General features: G+C 41.9%; 1 protein-coding gene across 3 annotated transcripts in view; it reads left to right on the forward strand.

The window, feature by feature from the left end:
* The window catches only part of LOC144688796 (tight junction protein ZO-3-like), a 62,586-nt gene that overhangs the window by 35,006 nt on the left and 3,611 nt on the right, over positions 1-23,969 (forward strand). For all 3 annotated transcript variants that reach the window (XM_078555745.1, XM_078555746.1, XM_078555747.1), the window contains 14 exons: positions 3,007-3,110; positions 3,942-4,098; positions 5,153-5,252; positions 5,770-5,837; positions 7,884-7,956; positions 8,727-8,883; positions 10,062-10,170; positions 11,757-11,976; positions 13,234-13,427; positions 14,943-15,038; positions 16,768-16,847; positions 17,683-17,893; positions 20,332-20,432; positions 21,550-21,807. In XM_078555745.1, the coding sequence (XP_078411871.1) occupies positions 3,007-3,110; positions 3,942-4,098; positions 5,153-5,252; positions 5,770-5,837; positions 7,884-7,956; positions 8,727-8,883; positions 10,062-10,170; positions 11,757-11,976; positions 13,234-13,427; positions 14,943-15,038; positions 16,768-16,847; positions 17,683-17,893; positions 20,332-20,432; positions 21,550-21,807 (1,928 nt within the window). The remainder of the gene's footprint in view (positions 1-3,006; positions 3,111-3,941; positions 4,099-5,152; positions 5,253-5,769; positions 5,838-7,883; positions 7,957-8,726; positions 8,884-10,061; positions 10,171-11,756; positions 11,977-13,233; positions 13,428-14,942; positions 15,039-16,767; positions 16,848-17,682; positions 17,894-20,331; positions 20,433-21,549; positions 21,808-23,969) is intronic.

Raw genomic sequence — 23,969 nt, forward strand, 5'->3', positions numbered from 1 at the left:
ACAATGTTCAGCACCATTTGTGACTCCTCAGATACTGAAACAGTCCATGTGCAAATGCAGCAAGATCTGAACAATAACCAGGCTTGGGCTGACAAGTGGCGAGTAAAATTTGTGCCCACACAAGTGCCAGGCAATGACCATCTCCAACAAGAGAGAATCTAACCATCGCCCTTTGACATTCAGTGGCTTGACCATGTCTGAATCTCCCACTATCAACTGGGTGTTACCATTGACCATGTCTGAATCTCCCACTATCAACTTGGTGTTACTATTGATCAGAAACTGAACTGAACTGGCCACATAAATACTGTGGTACAAGAGCAGGCCAGAGGCTAGGAATCCTGTGGCACGTAGCTCACCTCCTGACTCCTTAAACCCTGTCCACCGTCTACAAGGTACAAGTCAGGAGTATGATGGAATATTCTTCACTTGCCTGGATGAGTGTAGCTCCAACAACACTCAAGAACCTTGACACCACCCAGGACAAAGCAGCCCACTTGACTAACACCCCGTCCACAAATATTCACTCCCTCCACCACTGAGGAACAGTGGCAGCAGTGTGTACCATCCACAAGATACATTGCAGAAACTCACCAAGGCTCATTAGGCAGCACCTTCCAAACCCACGACCATTACCATCTAGAAGGACAAGGGCAGCAGACACACGGGAACACCACCACCTGGAAGTTCCCCTCCAAGCCACTCACCATCCTGACTTGGAAATATTCCTTCACTTCCTTCACTATCACTGGGTCAAAACCCTGGAACTCCTTCACTAACAGCACTGTGGGTGCACCTACACCACATGGACTGCAGTGGTTCAAGAAGGCAGCTCACCACCATTTTCGCAAGGGCAATTAGGGATGGGCAATAAATGCTGGCCCAGTCAGCGACACCCACATCCTATAAATGAATCAAAAAGAAAGCAGGGTAAACAGCTAATCGCATTGAAGAGTCCTCACAGAAAGTCAACCGGGAAATTAAAGGAACTGAATTCCTTCACTTTTAATTTAAATATTTCAAATTGTGAAATAAATTATGACTCGATTGTGATAGAAGCTAACATATCATAAAAAGTCTTAAAGACTATTCAAAAATACATAGAATTTTTGTAACATATGGAGAAATTTGACATTCCACAAATCTAATATTTTCAGGGCCAATGAGGGCGTTTAGCAGTAAGTCTGTACATAGTAAGCTGTTAAAATCCCAGTCACACCTTATTCAACAAGATGTAACTCTTTCAAAGGTTTTACAGTGAGACCAGCAGATCGAGAGTGGAAGTTCTCAATTTATTGATTTTCCCATTGATGGTGGTCTGGGGGTCCTCAACACCTGACCCTCTGGTGGAGCACAGAATCACTGGCAGCAACTGCTGGTTTTCCATGTTTTTCTGTACAACTGTGGACTCCCAAGGTTGCTGTCAGTTTCAGTGGAGTAATGATAATAATCAAAAATCCAGGCTCATATCTCATTGTAATTTTGTGCTTCCAAGTTAGAACTGTCCTTAACCAGGCATTGTGAAGGGTTATTGTGCAAATGCTGCACAACCACAACAACTTACATTTAAATAGCACTTATAATGCAATCAAACATTGCAAGGCAATTCACAGGAATTTTACCAAACCAAATTTGACACCAAATTTAGGAAGGCGAAGAGTCTGATGGTGCTCAAATTAGGCAACGAAGCAATGGAGAGAATGCCCAGTACCTTGCCCACCCTGGTGATGTCATTGAGGTTTTTGCAGTACTGATGTCCAGTTCTGGTGTGATGGAATTGGCGCTCACTCTAGACAGCATGCTTTGCATTCCTGGTAGGCTTGATGACATCTACGCTAGGGAGCCTATGCCTCCTGCCTTTGATCTTCCAGTCGAGTGCTTGAAGGTCTGCTTTTGTAATATTCTGTTATCTCCAGGATGGGCCCTGCCTGCTGGGCACAGTACAATGTACAGTGAGAATATTGATATGACATGCCAGAAGCCAAATGCTGTTCCTCTTTTACCAGTCTAATGCTGGAATGCAGATGAATATCTTTTTAAAGATAGCACAAGCGTTTCCAGGTAGGTCACACCCATTTTCCACAAGTTTTGTGCCAATGACAGCATGAGTGGGAATACAAATGTACAGACCCAGCAAATCTGCATGCAATTGCCTTTGCAAATTTAAGTTGTAAGTGACGGAGTTCATTTTGTGGAAATTCTAGGCCGTTGTCTTTTGGATCAATACGCACCATGTAATGTAAAATAGCCTATAAGTCACTTTAGTGTTGTTCGTTCTTAAAATGACCTGGGCTGCCTCTTTGGTCTCTGCCTTCACTGAGTTCATTCATTTTTCTTTTCTTCCTGCCATCCGCCTTTTCCTTTCCTGTTTTTCTTTCTTTCTCCTTTCCTTCCTTTTCTCTCTCTCTTTCCCTTTTTTGTCTATTTTGCTCTATGAGACGTAATACAAGCAAAATGTAGAATGTACATGTGCCCGCTATATTCACTCTCACTTTTTTTAGTACCTGGGATGCAAGCCACCTGGGCTAGGCGACTTATCCACTCTAAGCATAGTCGGCCTTTCAAGTACATCCTTCCCATCAGTTTTCACCCCAACCATTACCTCTACCATCCCCACTTCTACCAATGCTTTGTCAGCGTTCTCTTCCTTAGTAAACACCGAAATAGAGTGCTCATTAAGGATTCTAGCCTTCCCTTGCCTCTTTAAGAAGGTATCACACACCTTGTCCCTAATGCTTGTAAGGTTTGAATATTGCAGAAATTTACAGCCGAGTGGGCTTTGCTCAGCAAGGTGCAGAGTGCAGTCACACATTTATGTTGCTGGACTATCGTTTTGCTTTTAATAAACTCCCCTCAAAGAATAATTGGGCTGCATGTGTCCTTTTTTAAAACATAAGTGCTGGGACATGAGATTGAAGTCTTCTCGATACTTGTGGGTTATCAGCTTTTCTGAACAGTTCAACAGATGGATGCCTAACTATTTCTGTGCACCGTTTTCTCACACAGAATATGGCTTGAGATTGGGGAGTCAAATTTTCATTAAACACATGTCATCGGGTGGCCTTGCTTCAAAGGAAGGAGTCTTAAAGGAGGGAGACATCATTCTAAAGGTAAAATATCCATTTTCAAGACTCATAGAGTTATTAATTAATGAAGATAATAGACTGTATCTGCAGATCTCCAGAAGGGGACCCAGCCCATCAAAGGAGTGATTCAGTGACACCACTTTATCAGTGGAAAGCAGTACTCACAAAGAGCTTGGATCTCGGAATCCTGGGAAGAATGGGTTGAAGACAGAACGACAACACTATCACATGAACTCCTTGACCTGTGCTCCCTGAGAGCATTGGCCCCCACTAGAAGTGTGTGATCAATCCTCTAGAGCCATTGTCTGACGGTTTCAATTCCCCAATTCCCCCTTTAGCTTAAAACCCCCATGGATTTCCCAGGAATAAATTACCCACTGCAGCCAATGTTAAGGGCAAAGGTTGCTGGTGGATGGTGGATTAAAAGAGTCAAACCCTTAATAACTTAATTTAATGATTGCCCAATGTCTCCAATCCATTAATGTGATTGGTTATAGAACCTATTTGTATCTGTCCTCATCTTACCAGGACACTAACAAATAAAAGGCAGGCAACAGGCTTAAATACCATAAATGCAAAATGAGGACGAGTTTTGAGGGGGTGCATTTTGGGAATTAATTAGCAGGGAAAGCAATTCAAGTGGAAGGTATCAGCGGGGTGAAGAGGAAATTGAATGCCATCCTGGAGAGAGAAGGGATTGAGGACTATGTGAGACAGCCAGTAGGTTGCGTTAAGATCAATCCAAATAGGGACAGACTCATTGGGCCTGGTGGCCTATTCTAAGTATCTTCATGTTCCTAATGGACAAGTGTTATAAGAGGTTACAGTGATGGACCATTTTCTCTGTTTGTTTAGATTAATGGTATAGTGACTGAGAATATATCACTGGAAGATACAAGGACACTAATTGAGAAGTCAGAGGGGGAGCTGAGGTTGGTGGTCCTTCGGGATAATGAACAGTTTCTGATCAATGTTCCAGAACTGGTGGACAGTGATGAAAACAGCCTGGAATGTAAGTGACCAAACCACAAACATGCTATTATTATAACGTATTCTCATTTTAATCCTTAAACTGCCAGCAGGTCCAGAGAAAATTCTGTTCCCATTTTGTTAAGTTCCCACTTCACACACTGTGGCACTGAAACACACACTAATGTTACAGTAATAAGTCTACTCTAATATACAGCCAAGATAAAGACTGTGATAGAATTTCCATGGGGTTTCCCCAATCTCCCACTGTAACTTTGCTGGATGATTGGTGGAAACTGGTGAAAAACAAAATACATGTCTCCACGTCTCCAACATTTCTGCTGATTTTCCAACCAAGTTATAGAATCACAGAATCAGACTGATTGCAGCACAGAGGAAGCCATTCGGTCCATCGAGTCCTCACTGGCTCCCTGTAAAAGCAATTTAGCTAGTCCCACTTCTCTGGAGAACCTTTTACATTCTGCTCACTCTGCCCTCCAATTCCTGCATTATCTCTGCGTTCTCTTGTTTTCATTTTACTTCTTTTAATTAGGTCCTATTACAAACTATACTAATGCCTAGAAATTACATTGCCAATATTAGCATGCAGGTAGTTAATATGTGTGTAGGACCCATCTAAAATCAATGGACCAACACCTCCACTCAAACAACTCGCAGAGGAATGTCCTATAATCATATGCTAATATCACAGAAAGTCATTTCCAATGTGATATCTTTTCATTTTTAAAAAATCAAGTGTCACCATCTGGGAACTGGACAAGGGCAGAACTAGATGTTGGTGGACGGTGGGGGTGCTGTGAAATCCAGGTTTTGAGTTCTAATATTTGCTTGGCTGCCATTAACTCCTCCACAAGACAGAGCTCTAAGAAGGTAAACGACAAAATCAGACTTTTGATATCCAACTTTCTTTTTAGAAACTTCTAGATCATCCAGTTAAAAGCCACATTGCCTGTCCCATATCCTGTCGTGTGATGACTCTTGTCAAAGGAGACAAAAATGTGACCTTTTTCCAAAAGAGATGGAGAATAAAGTTTTATTTTGTGAATTGTTCTGATTATCTGTATTTTTCTGTATAGATTTTTCAGACCCTGAGCCCAAAAGGACAGATTCACCAAGCGAGAATCAGTCAAAACGTTATGTGGTGGATCCTAACAATACAATGAAGAGCAATGGAAGGTAGATGTTTTACAGAGCACAGCAATGGAATATAGAGGCCACTTTATAAAGCACAACATTGATGTGGAGGCCGCTTTATCGAGCATTGGGATCGGTATTTTCCACTTCTAGTTATATTCCTTTCCAATACTGGCACCATGGCTGCTACAACTTTATTGAGAAATCAGAGTTTAAGAGTCCAATGTCCATTTGGTATTGTGCCCCAGAACCTGTTGGTTAAGGATTTAGCTTTTGAAACCCAGACTGGTTGATAGAGAGCAGCAACAAAGCTGGTGAAAACCTTTAACATAGTTTCTTTGCTCCAATGCCTAAGACATTAACCCATTTAAAATGGATTAACTTCTCTATTAAAACAGTGAACTAAGGGAGTTCATTGTATATGCACATGATCAGTGTTAATTTCCACACATTGTGATGGCTGTCCTGTGTGCAATTGGTGCCAAAACCCAATCCTTCTGTTTTGCTTATGTTCAGGACTGAGTTGATGCTGACCAGCATATTTCTCCCTCTTTTCCAGCTTAAAGCCAAACACAAAGCCAGTGTCAGAGATGGATGTCAGACCTACAGCCTCCAAATCCCCTTATGGTGAGTGCCTGTGGGTAACTAGTCAGTTCTTCGTACAGAAGCTAAGGTTGGAACCTAGCTTAGCTATTTTGGTGCTAACTGATTGATCTTAACAATCATCCTTCATAGCACATAGCAAGTGATTGTTTGTGAATGAGTTTTAATACATTAATAACCTGACAGCTCTGCTGATCACAGAAACTGTGGCCTGGGTCCAGTGCTGTACACTAAATTAGGTGGTGCCGCTAACTCCGAGACTGACTGAAAGGCATACAGCGTAATTTTCCTGCAGGCTTTGGGACCTCAGCGTCGGGGCCAGATGGGTGTCCCGTGCCTGTATTGGCCGAGAGCCCGACGGGCGGAAATATTTTCCCAGAGGTGGTTTCCTAATTTTTTGCCTCCAATTACGGATGGCAGGCGACTCCCAAATCAAGAGGATCAACAGGAGTCCCTCCAATATTGAAAGATCAGCAACTCCAGCAGCGACATGGGTGCTGCTGAAGACTGAGCGAAGCTTGAGGATACCTTCATTCCCAGTTGCCGGCCACAAATGGGGGATATAAGCAAGTCCAAAAAGGTTAGCACCTTCAAACAGGAATGGCAAAGCCCCCCACAGTAATGGGCACGGCTGCAGTTGTGGCTGTTTATCAACACAGTACCTCCTCCATTGAATTCAATCTCCTGTTTCATGGTATCCCAGCCTACCACAAGCCTTCATTAAGCTGGTCGGGATCTATTGCAATGCAGCTGTGTGCTATTTACCTGCTCCCAGCCACCTGAAAGCTCACCGCAGCTGGGAAAATGGAGCCCATAGTTTCCATAAACTGTCTCCAGAGTCAGCAACTCTAATATTGGCTCCAATGGAGCCTGCTACTATTTATTCCATCACTACTAGTTGTTGAGAGGTCAAGAGCAAGGGGCAAAAGATTGAGGATTAAACGTAAGAGATTTTGAACAGAGGGCAAAAGAAACCCCTTCACACAGAGAATTGTGAAGATGAGAAATTCATTTCCAGAGTTAGTGGTTGAGGCAGAGACTTTATCAACATTCAAGTGTAGATCAGACGGGTGATTGAAGGGATTTGCAAACATGGTGTGTAAATGTGATTGAACTGTTCGCTTGTGTGAGGTATAAACATTGACATGAACTGGTGTGACCGAGTGGACTACTCCTTTGTGTTAAGTTCTATGTTTATATTTTTTTTATTCATACACGAGATATGGCTGTCGTTGGCTAGGGCAGCACTTCCGTTGCCCATCCCTATTTGCCCTTGGGATCGTGGTGGTGAGCCACCTTCTTGAACCGCTACAGTCCATGTGGTGTAGTGCTGTTAGGGAGGGATTGCCAGGATTTTGACCCAGTGACAGTGAAGGAACGGTGATGCATTTTCAAGTCAGGATGGTGTGTAGCTTGAAGGGGAACTTGCAGATGGTGGTGATGGGGTGCCAATCAAGCAGGCTATATATATCACTGCCAGAAATAATGACTCTCAATCCATAATGCAAAGGAAGAAAATTCCTCAGTTCCAGCAGCCACACGTATCTTGGAACCCATCTCCTTCAAATATACGTAAAGACAACATTCATTTCATTCCAATTTTCCCATCTCAATTGAAGGCATTGCCTCTTTGCTAAGTTACAATGTTCCATAGCTGCCCTTTGTTGTCTCAGCTAAGTGACCGTCCTTCATGTGTGAGCCTAGAGAGCTAGAGTTATCAAGCTATTCGAACCCTAGAGGTGGAGCAACAAAATGAAACCCAATTTAGTCTCGCTGGACCTCCACACTTCCCAGCAGAAGTAGCCGGAAAGGAATCAGGACTTGGAATCCTGGCTAATTTTTCCCCCCAAAGCCCAAATTCAGCTTTAATTGAAGAATATGAGAATCCAGACGTACTCACCAGTTACTGACCTCTAATAATAGAGAAGCTTGTTTTTTTCGATGAAGTGTGCTGAGTTGTATGGTATAGCGAGGAACTGGATTATAAGGTGTAGTGAAGATCTTTCTTTTGTTCACTACTTAATGACTGTTTCTCATTCAAAATCTTTGTCCTCACTTTTCCAAATGCAGTTGTTGAAGAGCCAATATATGCTGCTCCTGTAAAGACTTCAAAGACAAGGCCACAGGATGAATATAATGTTGGGTAAGTACCAACAAACAATGAGACCAAATGAACTAGGAGTAGTATGCAAGATGTACACTACTGCATGTTGATTTACCAATTTAGCCCAGGAAATTACAGGTTTGATGAGAACAATGGAGCTTAATTCATCCACCTGTTAATTCCTTCCCTCCTCTCCTCAAGGTACTGTTCAATGCTTGAGATACAGTTCCAAGGGCATCCAGTACCCTGTTGCACTCTTGCTGCTGGTTGTTGCCTAGGTCATGAAGAAAGGCCACTTGCACAAGATACCAGAGGGTGACCAGGGCCGATGGGACTGTTGGGAGAGGCGAGATAAACATATGGCTTTTCTTTGTGTAAATTCAGGAGCAAACCTGTTGATGTGTTAAAAATAAAAGCTGTTAATATAATGGCAGGCATAAAGTAAACTGAGGTCTCCTACAGGTCAGAAGACATATGAATCTCTACCCAATGTTCAGCTATTTCTCCTTGTTGCACAGCACCTTCAGCATGCACCTTCCCTTTAAGAGGTGCAAGCTAGCTTTCTGCAGTACAGGTTAGCTTTAAGTTGTGCTGGCAAGCTATTGCATGCAGCCAATGACCAAGTGCAGTTATCGCTGGCTCCATGCATCAATCACTGTAATGAGCAAACAGCATGAAATCACTGTGCTGCCTGTATCCCATTAATGAGATAAGCGCATCGCAATCCCCCTGCTAATTTTCGGCCCTATCCAATTTAGGCCCCCTCCAATTGTGCTCACTAACCGGTTATCCTATATTTCAATATTTAGCTACAGTCCAGACATGAAAGTTGCGAGGTTTGTCAAGGATGCCAATGTTGGGCTGCAGCTGGCTGGAGGCAATGATGTTGGAATATTTGTATCCCGAGTTCTAGATGATAGTCCTGCAGCCAGACAGGGAATCCAGAAAGGAGACCAAATTCTGCAGGTAACTGAATGCTCAATTCAAAATTGTTGTTATTGACATCCCAAAACCTCAAATTGTTACTGTCTTGTCATGACCTTCATGGATTTTTTTTGTTGTGTGAATGTTTGGCTCATCAATGTGAAGAATTTATATGGGCAAAGGTCTCAGGGGTCCACATTTGACAAACCTCAGATCCACCCACAGCTTCCATTACCACAATACATAGGCACTGAAATGCATTCATCTGGAGGTATTGAGGCAAGGGCAGAGTCAACTCTAAACAAGGGGCTCAAAATCAGCATGCTCTGTGGAAGAGACTAAAGCACAATTTAATAGAGAATGGCATACGTATTTGAAAAGGAAGAAAAGAAAAGGATTCAGGAAAGTGATAGAAGATGGGATTAGATTGGATCCCATTAATCGGTTAGAATATGGAATCCTAAACCACTTGTTGTTGAAGAAGGAAACATATTCACTTAAAAGGGAATTAGGTATTTGCTTGGAAAAGAGAAATATTAAAGGGTATGATGAAAGATTAGGTAAGTGGGATTAAACTTGTTTGCTCATGGGAGGGGGAAGAAATCATGAGCACAGTTAATGGGCTAATTGTTGTGCTGGAACATTTTATTGTTCTGCACCAGTGCTAGAGAGCCAGGCCTCTGACTAAGATGTGTGCAATGAGGTTGACCTTTAATGTGATGAAAGACATGCCCAAGCCCAGAGAGGCAGATGCTCATGTGTGTGTGTACTCAACTGAGACCCTGAACGTAAGAGAGGCTGTTTGTACAATTTGATTTGTGATCGTACAGAAACAGCAACAGCATGTGTGAAATTAAAGCACTCCCCATGGCTCATAGATAACTGCACCATACAATACTGATTTATACAGACTGGAAAGGTCTCATCTTTGGCTGAGTTTGGCAATAGAGGTGCGACACTTGACCTTGTGATGACGCCACTGCTAATCATTATCCAGCAATTCCTATTGGAAGCACATGAATAGATATCAGGTGAAGACAGAATTGGATTTGGCTGCGATTTCATCTGCAGTCCAGTATCCTGTGGACAATTGCTATTGAGGATCACCCATGAGGAATGGTCCTGTAGACCCGGTGCTCTACAATTAAAGAACAAAGTTGAAAATTTGAGTTTTCATTGCAAAGCTCAGCTGTTCAATTTTTTTTTTTGACTGAGTGCAGGTGAACAATGTCAACTTCCAAAACCTCACCCGCGAAGAGGCAGTGCTGCTCATGTTAGATATACCGAAAGGAGAGCAGGTGGAAATTAAAGCCCAGAGGAAGGAGGACAGTGAGTATAACCTGATGTGTAAATTCCTACCTTTTGCTTATTTTACATAATTATGTTTTTTTCATGCTTTTTGGCAAATAATTCTCCCATCCTCTCCTGAAGGCTGATTCTCGCTGGGGCCTAACTCCAAATTCTCAGAGTCCTTCCAGTGCCTCACCAGAGTGGCCATTCATCATATGTGAGCTCGCCCAGGAATTTCATTTGACCAACGAAGGCATTAACAGCGGAGGCTGAACCTGTTCTTACTCAATGTCCGTGAGCAGTTGTAGCACCTCCATTGCCAAAGTTAGTGGATAATAATCAGGAGTAAGAAGTTGGACTGATTTTCCCCTTCTTATCCGAAGGAAATGGAGCTCCCTAAATGTTGCTTCAGCTGAGACTAACTAACTGTGCTGGTATAGTAACTGTAATACACCTTTTACAGACTCAATTCCATGGTTATTTTTGATCAGCTGGGTGCCTAACACATGTGGCAGCCCATCACCATGTTTAAATGCTTCAAAATCAAAGTGCTGAGAAATCTACCTCTGCAGGATTTATATTTAATGCAGAGTGCATACTCTTTCCACAGAGACACACCCAACAAACCAGACTAGAGAATTTAAGGTGTAGATTGGTATTGGTACCAAGCATGTACAGAGATATGCTGGAGTTTAACCAGCTAAATCTACGCAGCTTGTGCCCAGTTTGGGCCTTTGTGGCAGGATTATCTGGAGTTGGTTTGGGAAGGTTCCCAGCCCAAAGTAACAGGCCTATCCCTAAATTATTGAGCTGGGCAGGTTGATCAATTATCATCAATGCCCTACACATCTGTCTGGATGAGCAAATCTGCCGCAGGGGTTGATTTAGTTTCAAACTTGCATCCCCAGATGTGTCACAGTTGAGGCACTTTGCACCCCAAAAAAAACTGATCTACTTTCCACCCAATATTCCCCCAGGAAGATAGTCACAAGCTGGTCTTTACTTCAAAGAAAAGGACAGCAGGTGGGTACTAAAGGGAAAGCTAAAAACATTGGTTGACCAGTGTGAAAGAGAAGGCCACTTTTGCACTTTGGGTGCAACCCTTCACCAGAATTTCTTTGCTCTTTCTATTTTACTGACTTTAGCTGATCTTCATGACATTGCTCACAGATTGGAGCACAGTTGGGATGTTTTGTTTCCACGGTGCTACAGCTCGTATTAAATTTGCTCTGTGGTAAATATTTAAATAGGACAGACTAAGCTCAGGTGGAGTTGGTTGCTGAGGAAAGTTTCTGTTACTTGGCACCAGCAATAAATCCCCAGATCATGGCCTTGGGAGAGGCTCAAGGTCAAAAAGCAGCAGGGCATGATTAGTTTTCTCACTTTTTTTTAATGCTTTTGACACTGTGAAGTGTGACTAACGGGCATTAAACTACAGGCTTTTATATTTAGAAATAAATGCAACAGATTTCTGCCTTTACATTTATTTTAGTTTCTATACTCCCTATTGTTTCTAAACTAAGGAATGTAAATTATTGGAAACCACAGTTCTTGTTTTCTTGCCCAGTTTCATTGACTACACTATTTATAAACACAAAATGATACACAAGTCTCTTTCTTTTCAGTTTATAAGAAAATGATCAACTCAAATGTTGGGGACTCTTTCTATGTGCGAACACACTTTGACCATGAGGTAGAAGGGACACAGGATCGAAGCTTCAGGAGAGGAGAGGTTTTCCGAGTCATCGACACCATGTACAAAGGGAAGCTGGGAGCATGGTACGCTGTGCGAATTGGCCGAGACTTCAAGGAGCAGGACAAAGGCACCATCCCAAGCAAGAACAGGTCTGTGGTCTGACTGGGACTCTGTAACGAAGACAGGGTAAAGGGTGCGGAGCCAGTGTGGTTTCACTTCAATCTGGGTCAGGAATGTCAAGTCATTGCTTTCATGAAATTATGTTATCAGATGCATCAAATTAATAAACCTTGCTCCCTTATGCTCTTCAAGGTGCTGACTCTTCAAGGTCCTATCCACCACCTTGCTTGAGATCAACAAACTCAGGACCAGTCTGAAATTTAAACAGGGACCCTTATATTTAGCGAATTAATTTTAAAATTTCCCTTTCCCACATTCATTTTCTTCTGAAGTCTTTACAGTGGCAGGGAAGCATTGGTAAAGGCCACCATCTGCTACTTTCTTTTGATGGCAATTTTCCATGTGTGAACCAAGAGAGTGAGAGCATCACAGATGAGCATGATCCTTTCCCCACCTGAGGCTAAAACATAAGCACATGAGCCTGGGTCACTGATTAGTAGCAGGACCTTGGCCAGTTCAGCTGTACCCACCCTGACGTTTCCCCACATCCCACCCCTGATTATTTCTAGCCCAAGGACATGGATATTAATAATGTCTACCATTATACTGGCTGAGATAAGCTAATAGCAGAAACCACAGATCCAACCTGGGATCCTCTTGGTCTGTAGGCCTTAGATATTTGCTGACTTAGTCAGTTGAGTCAGGGAGAGGTGTAAATTTGGACTTTAAAAGCAAATTGCATGGCATTAAACTCAGTTTAAAATTTTGTAGCATTTCCAACCTCGTAAAGGAGTTTTTAAATTCATTTTTGGGATGTGGGCGTCATTGGCAAACTCAACATTTATTGCCCTGAGAAAGTGGTGGTGACCCTTCTTAGTGAAAATGGTTGTTTGATAGAACTGAGTGGCTTGCTAAGTCATTTCGAAGGTCAGTTATGAATCAGCCCGTTTAGTGTGGAACTGGAGTCACACATGGACCCGAGCTGGTAAGGACGGCTGTTTTGTTCCCCAAGGTGCATAAGTGAACCATTTGGGTTTTCATTAAATCCTGACAACATGGTCACTTTTTCTGGTTGCAGATTTTTAAAATCAAGTTCAAATTCCCAAACTACCTTAGCGGAATTTTAATTGACATCTCAATTATTAGGCTCCTGGATTACTACCGTACCCATTATAGAGCCATGTCCTCGTGCAATGGAGTTGGGCTGTGGTAATTTAACGTACAGGAAAGCTAACTGTGGGTACAACAATCTAACATCACATTTTGTGTTTTTCATTTCCACATAGAGCTGAGCAGATTGCCAAAGCTGAAATTACTCAGAAAGCCTCATCCAGTTCATCGAGTGGAGCACGGGCGGAGTTCTGGAAAATGCGCGGCCTGCGAGGTGCCAAGAAAAACTTAAGAAAGAGCAGAGATGACCTTTCAGCCTTGACTATTCAGGGCAAATTTCCCCCCTATGAAAGGGTCATTCTGAGAGAAGGTACAAAAAATAGAAAATGTTGTTGGAACAAGATTAAAGTTGTTTGCGTAACTTGGCATGTATCAAGAATAAACACGTAGTGGATTCTGTCATTTAAGTGACCAAGTTCAAGGGAAGCCATAAACCCGGGTACGTCTAAGTCACAGCGATTACATCAGCTTCAGCGACCTCATGAAGACTGGTGGAAAAGTGTGTGTGTGTTTGTGTGTGAGAGGGACACACACAGATATTGTGAGAGCAGAAAAGGGAGAAATTAAGTAGAATTGCAAAACACAGAGAAAAACAGGGAGAGGGAGAGCAATGGACAGGGAGGGAGAATAGAACAGCGTCAAATCCCTGACAGTCTCAGATCTGTGACAAGTTTAACCCTCACAGTCCATTCTGCTGCTACATTTATAGTTTTGTACAGCTCTCAACCTTCAATTTTTTGTAAACGATTGGAATTTGGATTTGTGCTTGGGGCAAAACTATGGAACTTGTAAGTGCTGGTGTGGAACTCACATCTTGCCTGTTGTTTATCTTAACTATAATGGTTAATATCAGTTAGTGAATTTTCTGATTCACCAATTGAGTTTTTCTTAAAGACAGACTTGCATTAATCCAGCACTTTATCAGTCTTGCATCAATGGCAATACTTGCAACTGTCAGTCAGAAGATTGTACATTCAAGCCCTATTCCAGTGATTTGTACTCATACTCTAAGCTGACATTGTACTGTACAATATTGATGGAGTGCTACACTGTCAGAGATTATTTCTTTGAATGGTTTAACAGACCTCACCTGCACTCAGGTGGATGCAAAAGATCCTCTGGCACTATTCAAAGAAGACAAAAGGACTTCTCCAGGTGTCCTGGCCAACTCAACCAACATCACTAACACAGATTATCATATGATATCTCCTACTGCTGTTAGCAGGACCTTGCTGTGCATAAATTGGCTGCCATGTTTTCCTGCATTACATAAGTGCAATTTTAAAAGTATTCAATTGAGTTGCGAAGTACTTTGGGATATCCTGAAGTGTGGAAATAACTGTGCAAAATGCAAGTTCTTTACTTCTGATTACATCTCTGAAGTGTTCCACTGCACTTTGGACATCATGAATTACATCACTGCAGTTCCTGGTCTTATTCTAGGCAAATATCACCTCCATTTTGTACAAACAACCATGAGGTGAATGACCAGTTAATTTGTTTTTTGGTGATGTTGAATGAGGGTGGAAAATTGGCCAGGGCTTGGAGCATTCTCTGCCCTTCTTTGAATAGCACTATGAGATCTTAAACATCGACCTGAGCCACTAGAACAGGTGGCAAGGAACTCAGTTTAACCTTTCATCTGAAGGACAGAGAATTTACTACTAACGAGGCCCTAGTTTGCCCCTGGCTTGGTGGGAGCAAAACTGCCTGATGTGAACTCCCATTTCTAAATGGATATTATGTCTACTAAACAAAATATGTATTCATTTATTAATCTAGAATGGATTGATTTTGCTTTAATAATTTAATGTCTTTATTACAGCCAGTTATAAAAGGCCTGTTGTGATTCTGGGACCAATTTCGGATATTGCCACCCAGCGACTGGCCAGCGACCTGCCTGACCAGTTCGAGCTTGCCCGTGAGTATTCATCTTGCTGTGACTTTCAGTTACCTGGAAGTAGAGGTACTTTTGGTCTGTAATGGATTGATTGGTTTTAGATCTTCAGCTCAGTGCAACAGGTGCATTCTTGCATTCGTGTCTTTCAGTTCATTCAGCCTTTCATTATTCTGAAAAACATGAAATTAGAAGCAAGTGTTGGCTGTTTGGAAATAAAATAAGGATCAGGGTTGCAACCAAAAGGCATTCCCTACCCAAAAGAGACCTGATCTCTCTTAATTCATAGAAAATTCATTCATTTTCATTTAATTCATTCTCTCTTAAAACATAGAAAATGGCAGGTAGGAAAGGATGAGCAGGTCCATTAACCCTGCTTCAAATTCCTGATGCCTGCAGGAGAATGATCAGATGCTTCCTCTCACCTGTAGCCATCTAATCACCTGCAAGAGGGAACAAAACAGACAAAACTCTCCAGGACCACAAAGGAAAACACAATCTGGAAAATTCCTCTCCAAACCCCTCAGACGATCAAAATAAATCCAGAACATCACACTAGCCATGCTTATGGTAACTGGTAAATTGTGTATCTTTTATAAGATGTCATCTCTACTACAACACAAGTCAGCTTTCTTCTGTATCCATGTATCCTTATTCCAAAGGTACACTGCTGTCTGGGAAAGGAAGAATCATCCAACGTCTACCCTATTCTCACCCTTACATTGTTTGAATACACAATCTCTGCTCCTCCCCAGTCTGTCAAACTGAAATAATCTACGTTGTGGGTACACAATGCAGCCCTTTCATTATTTTATACACTTTTATCAGGTCACCTCTAAGTCGACACTGATCTTTAAGCCTATCAGAGCAATTTAGGTTTTTAAGATGCGAATTATTTACATGCCTCCCTCTGAACCTTTACCAAAGCTTCTATGTCACCTACCATGGGAGGGAAACAAAACTAAACAAATTGCTCTAGGTATGGTCTAACCAATGACCTGCACAAAGAGAGAATGGTGTGCTTTGACACATATAAAATGGTTCTATGAATACAGCCTAATACCCTGCCTGCTTTGGTCATGGCTTCTCTGCATTAGTCGTGAACCTAGAGTGATCTGTGAACAATAGTATCTAGATCCTTTTCTAATACTGCAGATGCTGGAAACCTGAACTAAAAAGGGAAAATGGTGGAAGCAGGCCTGGCATTACCTGTGACGAGAGAAACAGAGTTAACATTTCAGATCGATTATCTTTTTTAATCTTTTGAATAGATCTATTTTCCCTTGACTAATTTCTGTATTGTTCCCTCCAAATGGTAAGCATATTTTGTGTTCAACCTGCCTACATGGATCACATTGCACTTGTCTAGATTAAATGCCATATGCCACTATTAGTCCCATTCCTCCAGCCCCGCTAAATCTTTTTGCAGAAAACTATTGTCCTGTACATAACTATACATGCAGATATTCCTCAGTGTGAACATCTACAGTTTGTGCATGGAGAATGTGCTTTAGTTTGCAAAAAAAAGCATGACTCCTTCCCAAGAGAATCTAATGTTCCATGAACTTTGTACCATGCCAAAGTTTAATGTATTGATTACATCCAAACCACCTTCAATCATATTTTGCACACAACAAAATCCTACAACAGCATTTGAGATGAATGACCTGGTAATCCATTGGCATTCATTGTTGCATTGTGATCAAGATGGATGTACTGAGCTCTCACTAATCCTACAATGTGTCCATTCTAGAAACTGTACAGAGGAATTCTGAAGAATTGGGATCATCATCTGTCATCAAACTTGAAACCGTACGTCTTATTGCTCAAAAGGTGAGGTGAACTCTGCTGACTGTGTAACAGTTAATCATCATTTATTCGAGTTTCTTAATCAGCAACCCAATCAATAGCTCATTAGGTTAATACACAACCACAGCAATATAGACCAGTAAAGCCCCAGGTTTGATTTCTGGCCTTAGCTAGTTAATCCCCATCCAGGTAGCAGTTGGGGTATTACAATTGGCCTCAATGCTCCGAGGTTAGAAAAGGAGCAGAATCCACACAGTAGCCAATTCAGTATTCGCAAATGTGGACATCAATGAGCATAGATTGAGAGAAAATACTGCCCCTCATGGAGGACTCCATAACAAGGGGGCCTAACCTTAAAATTAGAACTAGGCTGTTCAGGCGTGATGTCAGAAAGCAGTTTTTCATGCAAAGGGTAATGGAAATCTGGAACTCTCTCCCTATGAAACTGTCGAGACTGGGGGAAATTGAAATTTAAAAATTGAAATTAATAGATTTTTGTTAGGCAAGGGTATTAAAGGATTCAGAACCAAGGCGGATGTATTGAGTGCAGATATAGATCAGCCATGATCTTATTGAATGGTGGAACAAACTCAGTAGGGACAGTCTTGGCTGTGATACTCCCTGAGGTCGAATAGCTTTCTCATGCTCATTATTTAAGCTCACACTTACAGTACAGCCATTTTGGCAAGGTACTGATGGGTAACCAATGCACGTGGAAGTGCAATCTAGCAAGAGTCAGCGCCTTGAGGAAAGAAGAGGGGCAAAAAAATAATTATTATTTAAAGAGGCCAATCTAGCAAAGAGCTGTTTTCTGTTAAGTGACCCAGTGTGAGAAATGTAATTTCAATTTAATTTTCAGAACAAACATGGACTACTTGATGTCACACCTTCAGCCATAGAGCGGCTAAATTACGTCAAGTGGTATCCGATTGTGGTGTTCTTCAATCCAGAGAACAAACAGGAAGTAAAAGCCATGCGGCAGCACCTCTACCCTCAGTCAAGGAAAAGCTCCAAGAGTCTCTACAACCAGGCTGTAAAGCTGAGGAAATACTGGTCTCACCTCTTCACAGGTAAACTCTTCAGCTTCAAGTACACAAGATACTTTGGTGTAATCATTTTTCAACCTCCTCCTAACACTGATTGATTTATGATTACATTTTGTTGCCTCAGCTTTTAAATACCTGGAATGTTTTCAATAAAAATAGCTCAAATCTATTTGATACATCAAAAGTTAACTAGCTGGTTACATTTGATCTGGAGCTTAACTTCCATGTTTCATACAATGTGGTGATTGAACTTATTCACTGCATGGTTAATAGGAATAATATCTTGACAATTGATTTATTCCAATATTATTATTACTATTATTACCATAATTTAGCAAATGCAAATCCCCAAAGCCAAGCGATAGCCTCCTCATTTGCTGAGTTTAATGTGATTAGTCCGCCATTTAGCCTGTAGAGGGGGCGCTGTGCAGCATTGTTTGTGTCTCTCCACAGTGCATAAGAGGTTTGTACTGAGGCCCCAGTAGTGGGGGTTGGCTGTACAGGGTCTCTGGCCTGTCCTGAACCTGTTAGCAAGGACCATGTTCTCCATTGTAATTCAAAGCCTGCCATTTGACAGATGGGGTTTGTCACAAGGAGCTTGTTAGTGACTTCCATGTTTCCCATTCCCTGATCCATAGGATGTCTGCTGGTAGACATTGCTCAAAAAGGGTACTCCATATGGGGCACTGAGGTGGAAGGCAGGCAGGACATGGGTTGAACAGATCATCATGGAGTGGTAAGTGAGGTGCAGCATGGATGGTTTCAACCAGCTTGTGGGTTTTCGGCGGATGTGTGGAGGAGTGATGTTTGCACAGACAGGAAGCCAGGAGAGGGGCGTTGAGCAGAGAGCTCCTGTTATGATGCACATTGCTGCATTCAATTGAGTGTCAACAAGGTGTGTGCGTGATGACCTTTGCCAGACATATGCACTGTTCTCTGCTGCGGATTATGACAGGGCGAGTGCTGAGAACGGGATTGTTGTAACAGCAGTTCCCCACGTAGATCCAGCAAGTTTGATTAGTAGGCTGTTTCTGGTTTTCACCCTTTATGCTCTTTTCTTCAAATGTTCCTGGAACATTTCTTCAGAGTCCGACCTAGAGTCACTCCCAAGTATGTTGGATTGGGATCATGCTTTAGTCTCTGGCCATCCAGGTGGATATGCAATTCTTTTTAGGCACTGGCATTGTGGAGATGGAATACACTGGATATGGTTTTAGAGGGATTTAACATGAGACACCATGTGCTGCAGTGGTCCGTCAACTTTGTAATGTCTACCTTAAGGATCTGGTCCAAAGTGCAGAAGGATGGAGCTGGGGTGGCACAACAAATATCATCAGCGTAGATGAATTTGCAGGATGTGGTTGTTGGCAGGTCATTTGTATACATGTTGAACAGGGTTGGGGCCAGCATTGAGCCCTGTGGTAGTCTGATTAGTTGCGGATTGAAGAGTTAAAGCATCTCAGTCCGTTCTTGGTCTCTGACTCGAGAAAGGAAGGAATGAATTCCAACACTGTTGTTGACATATATTTCAGGGAGCTACATTTCTTGGTCTGCAGCCCCTTCCAATCAGGAGTCATGGAAGCCCCAGAGACAATGTTAGAGGGATCAGCTATGAAGAATGAATAGTTAAACTGGGGCTCTGCAGCCTCGAAGACAGCTCTCATGGAGGACTTTATATAGGTGTAAAAACACACCTAACTGGATGCCAGGCCATGCAGGAAATGAGGACTGGGAGGAGCAGTTTTTGAACTGATGTCGAGAAGGGTGATCAACAACTGGAAGAGGTTGGTGTCCTGATTGGTGTCGAGGCCAGATCACCCATTTAAGAAGCAGCTGGATGCTGTAATGGCAGTTGTTTTTCTGGAGGGATGAGATAAAATGGAAAGAAGGACCTTCTTTATCCTGTGGTTTTGCACATGGTCCCAGCATTGCTGGCAGCTCTGTATGAGGGCCCAGCTGAATAGTAGCAATGAGGCCAGCACTTCCAGTTGCCAGATTCCAATCTGTTAAATTCTCTCCACAAGGGAACTGTACTAAAACACTGAACATACAACAACAGTCTTCCTTTATTCCTACAATTACTAGGCAGAAACTAATCATTGCTACTTGGTTTTTCAAGTTTCTCTTTTCAGCCTTGGTTGGGTCCTGTAGTATAGGCATCACACTGTGTTTCTCAATTAAAACATTAAGGATCATTTTGTGAATTTCTGTTGACATCCTCACTTGCAATGAGTGTGGGTGAGACTCTAGACTGTTGTGTTACAGCCACAACTCTGGCACTTAGTCATCACTCTCCACCAATGGAACCTCACAGAATGGCCTCTCTTGTGCCATTCTACATTTGTCAAAATTCCCAGTTTGTTCCCATGCTGGTTCAAATATAAGTCCAAATAGAACCGTTGTGTGTTCTGAGTAGCTTTTTGAATAAGTGCATTCTTTAATTTTATGGATTTTATCCACAGGTACAATAAATCTGAATTCTGGTTCTAGTGCGTGGTTTGAAGCTTTGAAAGCAACAATCAAAGAGCAGCAGACTCAGCCTGTGTGGTTTCCTGAAGAAAAGGTGTTTATTTTCTCTCTTTGAAACTTCTAGTCATTTTACTCCATAGAAAATATCTCCAAATGTCATCCATGTAGAGAAAGTAGTTTAAGATGTTGATCTTTAGCTTCCTCGACCAGTCAGTTAGTAACTAGACCACTTGAAGCTGTACTGAGCCAAAACACCAGGGAGGTCTGAGGTTCTGTCCTGAGTTAGTTGATCACTGGGTGTCCTGAGCAAGATTCTTCCCTCAAATGGCATTGCAACAATGGAAGTACTTTATGGAGAATCTTTTTCAAATGATTTTGTAGTAAGTCGATCAAAGAAACTTTATTGTATCACTCTTCGGACCTAAGGAGCACTCTTAACTTTTTTCTGACACAAAGTCTGTAATGCCTTAGAATGATGATGGGGGGCATGTTGATGGGGCGTTGGGGTAGTAATTAAATGTTGCTTGTCAGAGCAGCAGTGTGTTGATGAATAATGGAGATACGAGGATGAAAAATTATTCTGCAGTTTTGGTTTATTGCTGTTGGAATCTATGAATATTTATTTAGACCTTATCCTCAGGAGATTAAATGAATGGGGTAGAGCCTGTGATATGGCAAATAGTATTTGGACTGTAGAAATAGTTAAATAGGTGGAGTAGGAAGAAAAACACAGAAAGACTTACATTTATATAGCACTTTTCACAACCACTGGATATCTCAAAGCACTTTACAGACAATGAAGTACTTTTTGAATTATGGTCACTGTTGCAATGTGGGAAACACAGCAGCAATTTGTGCACAGCAAGCTCCCACAAACAGCAATGCGTTAATGACCAGATAATTTGTTTTTGTGTGTGTGTAATATTGATTGAAGGATAAATATTGGCCAGAACACTGAGATAACTCCCTGCTCTGCTTCAAAATAGTGCCACAGGTTATTTTACATCCACGTGATCAGGCAGATGGGGCCTCAGTTTAACACCTCATCTGAAAGACAGCTCCTTCAACAGTGCAGCACTCCCTCGGTACTGCACTGGAGTGTCAGCCAAGATTTTTGTACTCAGAGATGAAAGCACTACCAACTAAGCCACTCTAAGGAGTAGGATTAAAGTACCAAGCAACCTTTTCTTACTCTGTACTTTATGTTTCAGACTGAAGAAACAGGAACTGAAGACCTGGAACTGTTGAACCGATCAACCAGCATGAGCATGGATTACCTGAGCTGTGATGAGAGCAGAGCAAACAGTGATTATGAGGACACAGACGCAGAAGGTGGAGCTTACACAGATAATGAACTGGATGAAAGGCTAGATAAGCCTGCAATCACTAGGTCCTCTGAACCAATCAGGACTGAAGCATCCCAAATCTCTATAGCAACAGCCCATGCAACACCAACAACCTACTCACAGGTATTTGAAGCGATCAATGATTTAAAAATCACAAAAGGGAATCTTGGGTCAAATGGATCCCTCTCAAAACTCTCCTGCTAAAGAGAGCACTAAAGAAAAGTGTTGTGTATTCACATAACTTTATTTTTTGTTTTTGACAAAACTACATTTATTGCCCATCCATGGATGCCTTGAGAAGGTGGTGGGGCCACTTCAGAGACCTTAAAATCAAGAGGCAAAAGGGAAGGATGAAATTAAAACAACCAGGATCACTAAAGAAAAGTCCCAACAGATTGGAAATGTAACACCAATATTCAAGAAAGGAGGGAGACAGAAAGCAGGAAACTGTAGGCCAGTTAGTCTAACATATGTCTTCAGGAAAATGCTAGAATCCATTATCAAATAGGTAGTATCAGGATATTTAGAAAATTGTAATACCATCAGACAGAAGTCAACATGATTTTGTGAAAGGGAAATCGTGTTTGACAAATTTATTGGAGTTCTTTGAGGATGTAACAAGCAGGGTGGATAAAGGGGAACCAGTAGGTCTAGTGTATTTGGATTTCCAAAAGGCATTCAAAAGGTGCCAAAAAAGGTTACTACACAAGGTAAGAGCTCATGGTGTTCGGGGCGATATGTCAGCATGGATAGAGGGTTGGCAAACCAACAGGAAACAGCGGGTCAGGATGAATGGGTAATTTTCAGGTTGGCAAACTGTAACTAGTGGAGTGCCACAGGGATCAGTACTTCGGCCTCAACTATTTAATATCTATATGAATGACTTGGATGCAGGGACAGACTGTATTGTAGCCAAATTTGCTGACAATACAAAGATAAGTAAGAAAGCAAGTTATGAGGAGGACATATAAAGTGTCTGCAAAGGGATATAGATAAGTGAGTGGGCAGAATTTGGCAGATGGAGTATAATGTTAGAAAATGTGAGATGTCCACTTTGGCGGGAAGAATAGAAAAGCAGAATATTATTAAATGGAAAGTGGCTGCAGAACGCTGCAGTACAGAGGGATCTGGTTGTCCTTGTACATGTATCACAAAAAGTTAGCGTGCAGGTATAGCATGTAATTAGGAAGGCAAATGGAATGTTGGCCTTTATTGCTTGGGGGATGGAGTATAAAAGTAGGGAAATCTTGCCACAGCTGTACGAGGTATTGTTGAGGCCACACTTGGAGTACTGTGTACAGTTTTGGTCTCCCTACTTAGGTAGGGATATACTTGTATTGAAAGCAGTTCAGAGAAGGCTTACTGGGCTGATTCTTGGGATCAAGGAGATGTCTTATGAAGAAATGTTTGAGCAGGTTGGGCCTATAGCCATTGGAGCTTAGAAGAATGAGAGGTGATCTTATTAAAACATAAAAGATTCTGAGGGGGCTTGACAGGGTGATTGCTGAGAGGATGTTTCCCTTCTTGGAGTAATCTGGAACTAGGGGGCACAGTTTAAAAATAAGGGGCCTCCTATTTATTCTAGACAGAGATGAGGACGAATTTCTTCTCTTGGAGGGTTGTTAGTCTTTGGAATTCTCTTCCACAGGGAACAGCGGAGGCAGGGTCATTGAATGCACTCAGTGTTGAGTTAGGCAGATTCTTGATCGACACGGAAGTCAAGGGTTACGTAGGCATGCAGGAAAGTTGAGTTAGGGCCATAGTCAGATCAGCTATGATCTTATTGAATGGTGAAGAGGTCTGATGGGCCAAATGACCTTCTCCTGTTCCTATATATTATGCTCTTAACACAATAATTGGAGTGGCTTAATGTAGTAGCTCAATGTGATCATTATTTTTGTCTGAGATGTTCAATATGAATAGCTTCAACTTCATTTTTTTGTCCAACAAACTGCAAATATTAGCACAAGGATCATAGTAATCTTCCCTGGATCTATTAATGTAAATCTGGACAGTCTCCATCCAGTGAAAACAACTTCCCAAACTGTGGCACCAGGATTCTGCCTTACAATCAGAGTAGCATTAGCAGTTTGTAGTAATCAGAAAAATGAGACCTGAGCAGCAAAGGGATTGGGAACTAAAATTGAGTACCCTAGTAGGTGCAAAATTAGGCAATGCATTGCTCTGCATTCCACCAGCCATCATTCCTGACCTAGCGGTCCTAAATTTTTCTTTTAAAAAATGTAATAGAAGACCCTAGCCAGGAGTCTAGTTTTAATAATGAA

Source organism: Cetorhinus maximus, chromosome 13, assembly GCF_964194155.1.
Source record: "Cetorhinus maximus chromosome 13, sCetMax3.hap1.1, whole genome shotgun sequence".
NCBI classification, from domain to species: Eukaryota; Metazoa; Chordata; class Chondrichthyes; order Lamniformes; family Cetorhinidae; genus Cetorhinus; species Cetorhinus maximus.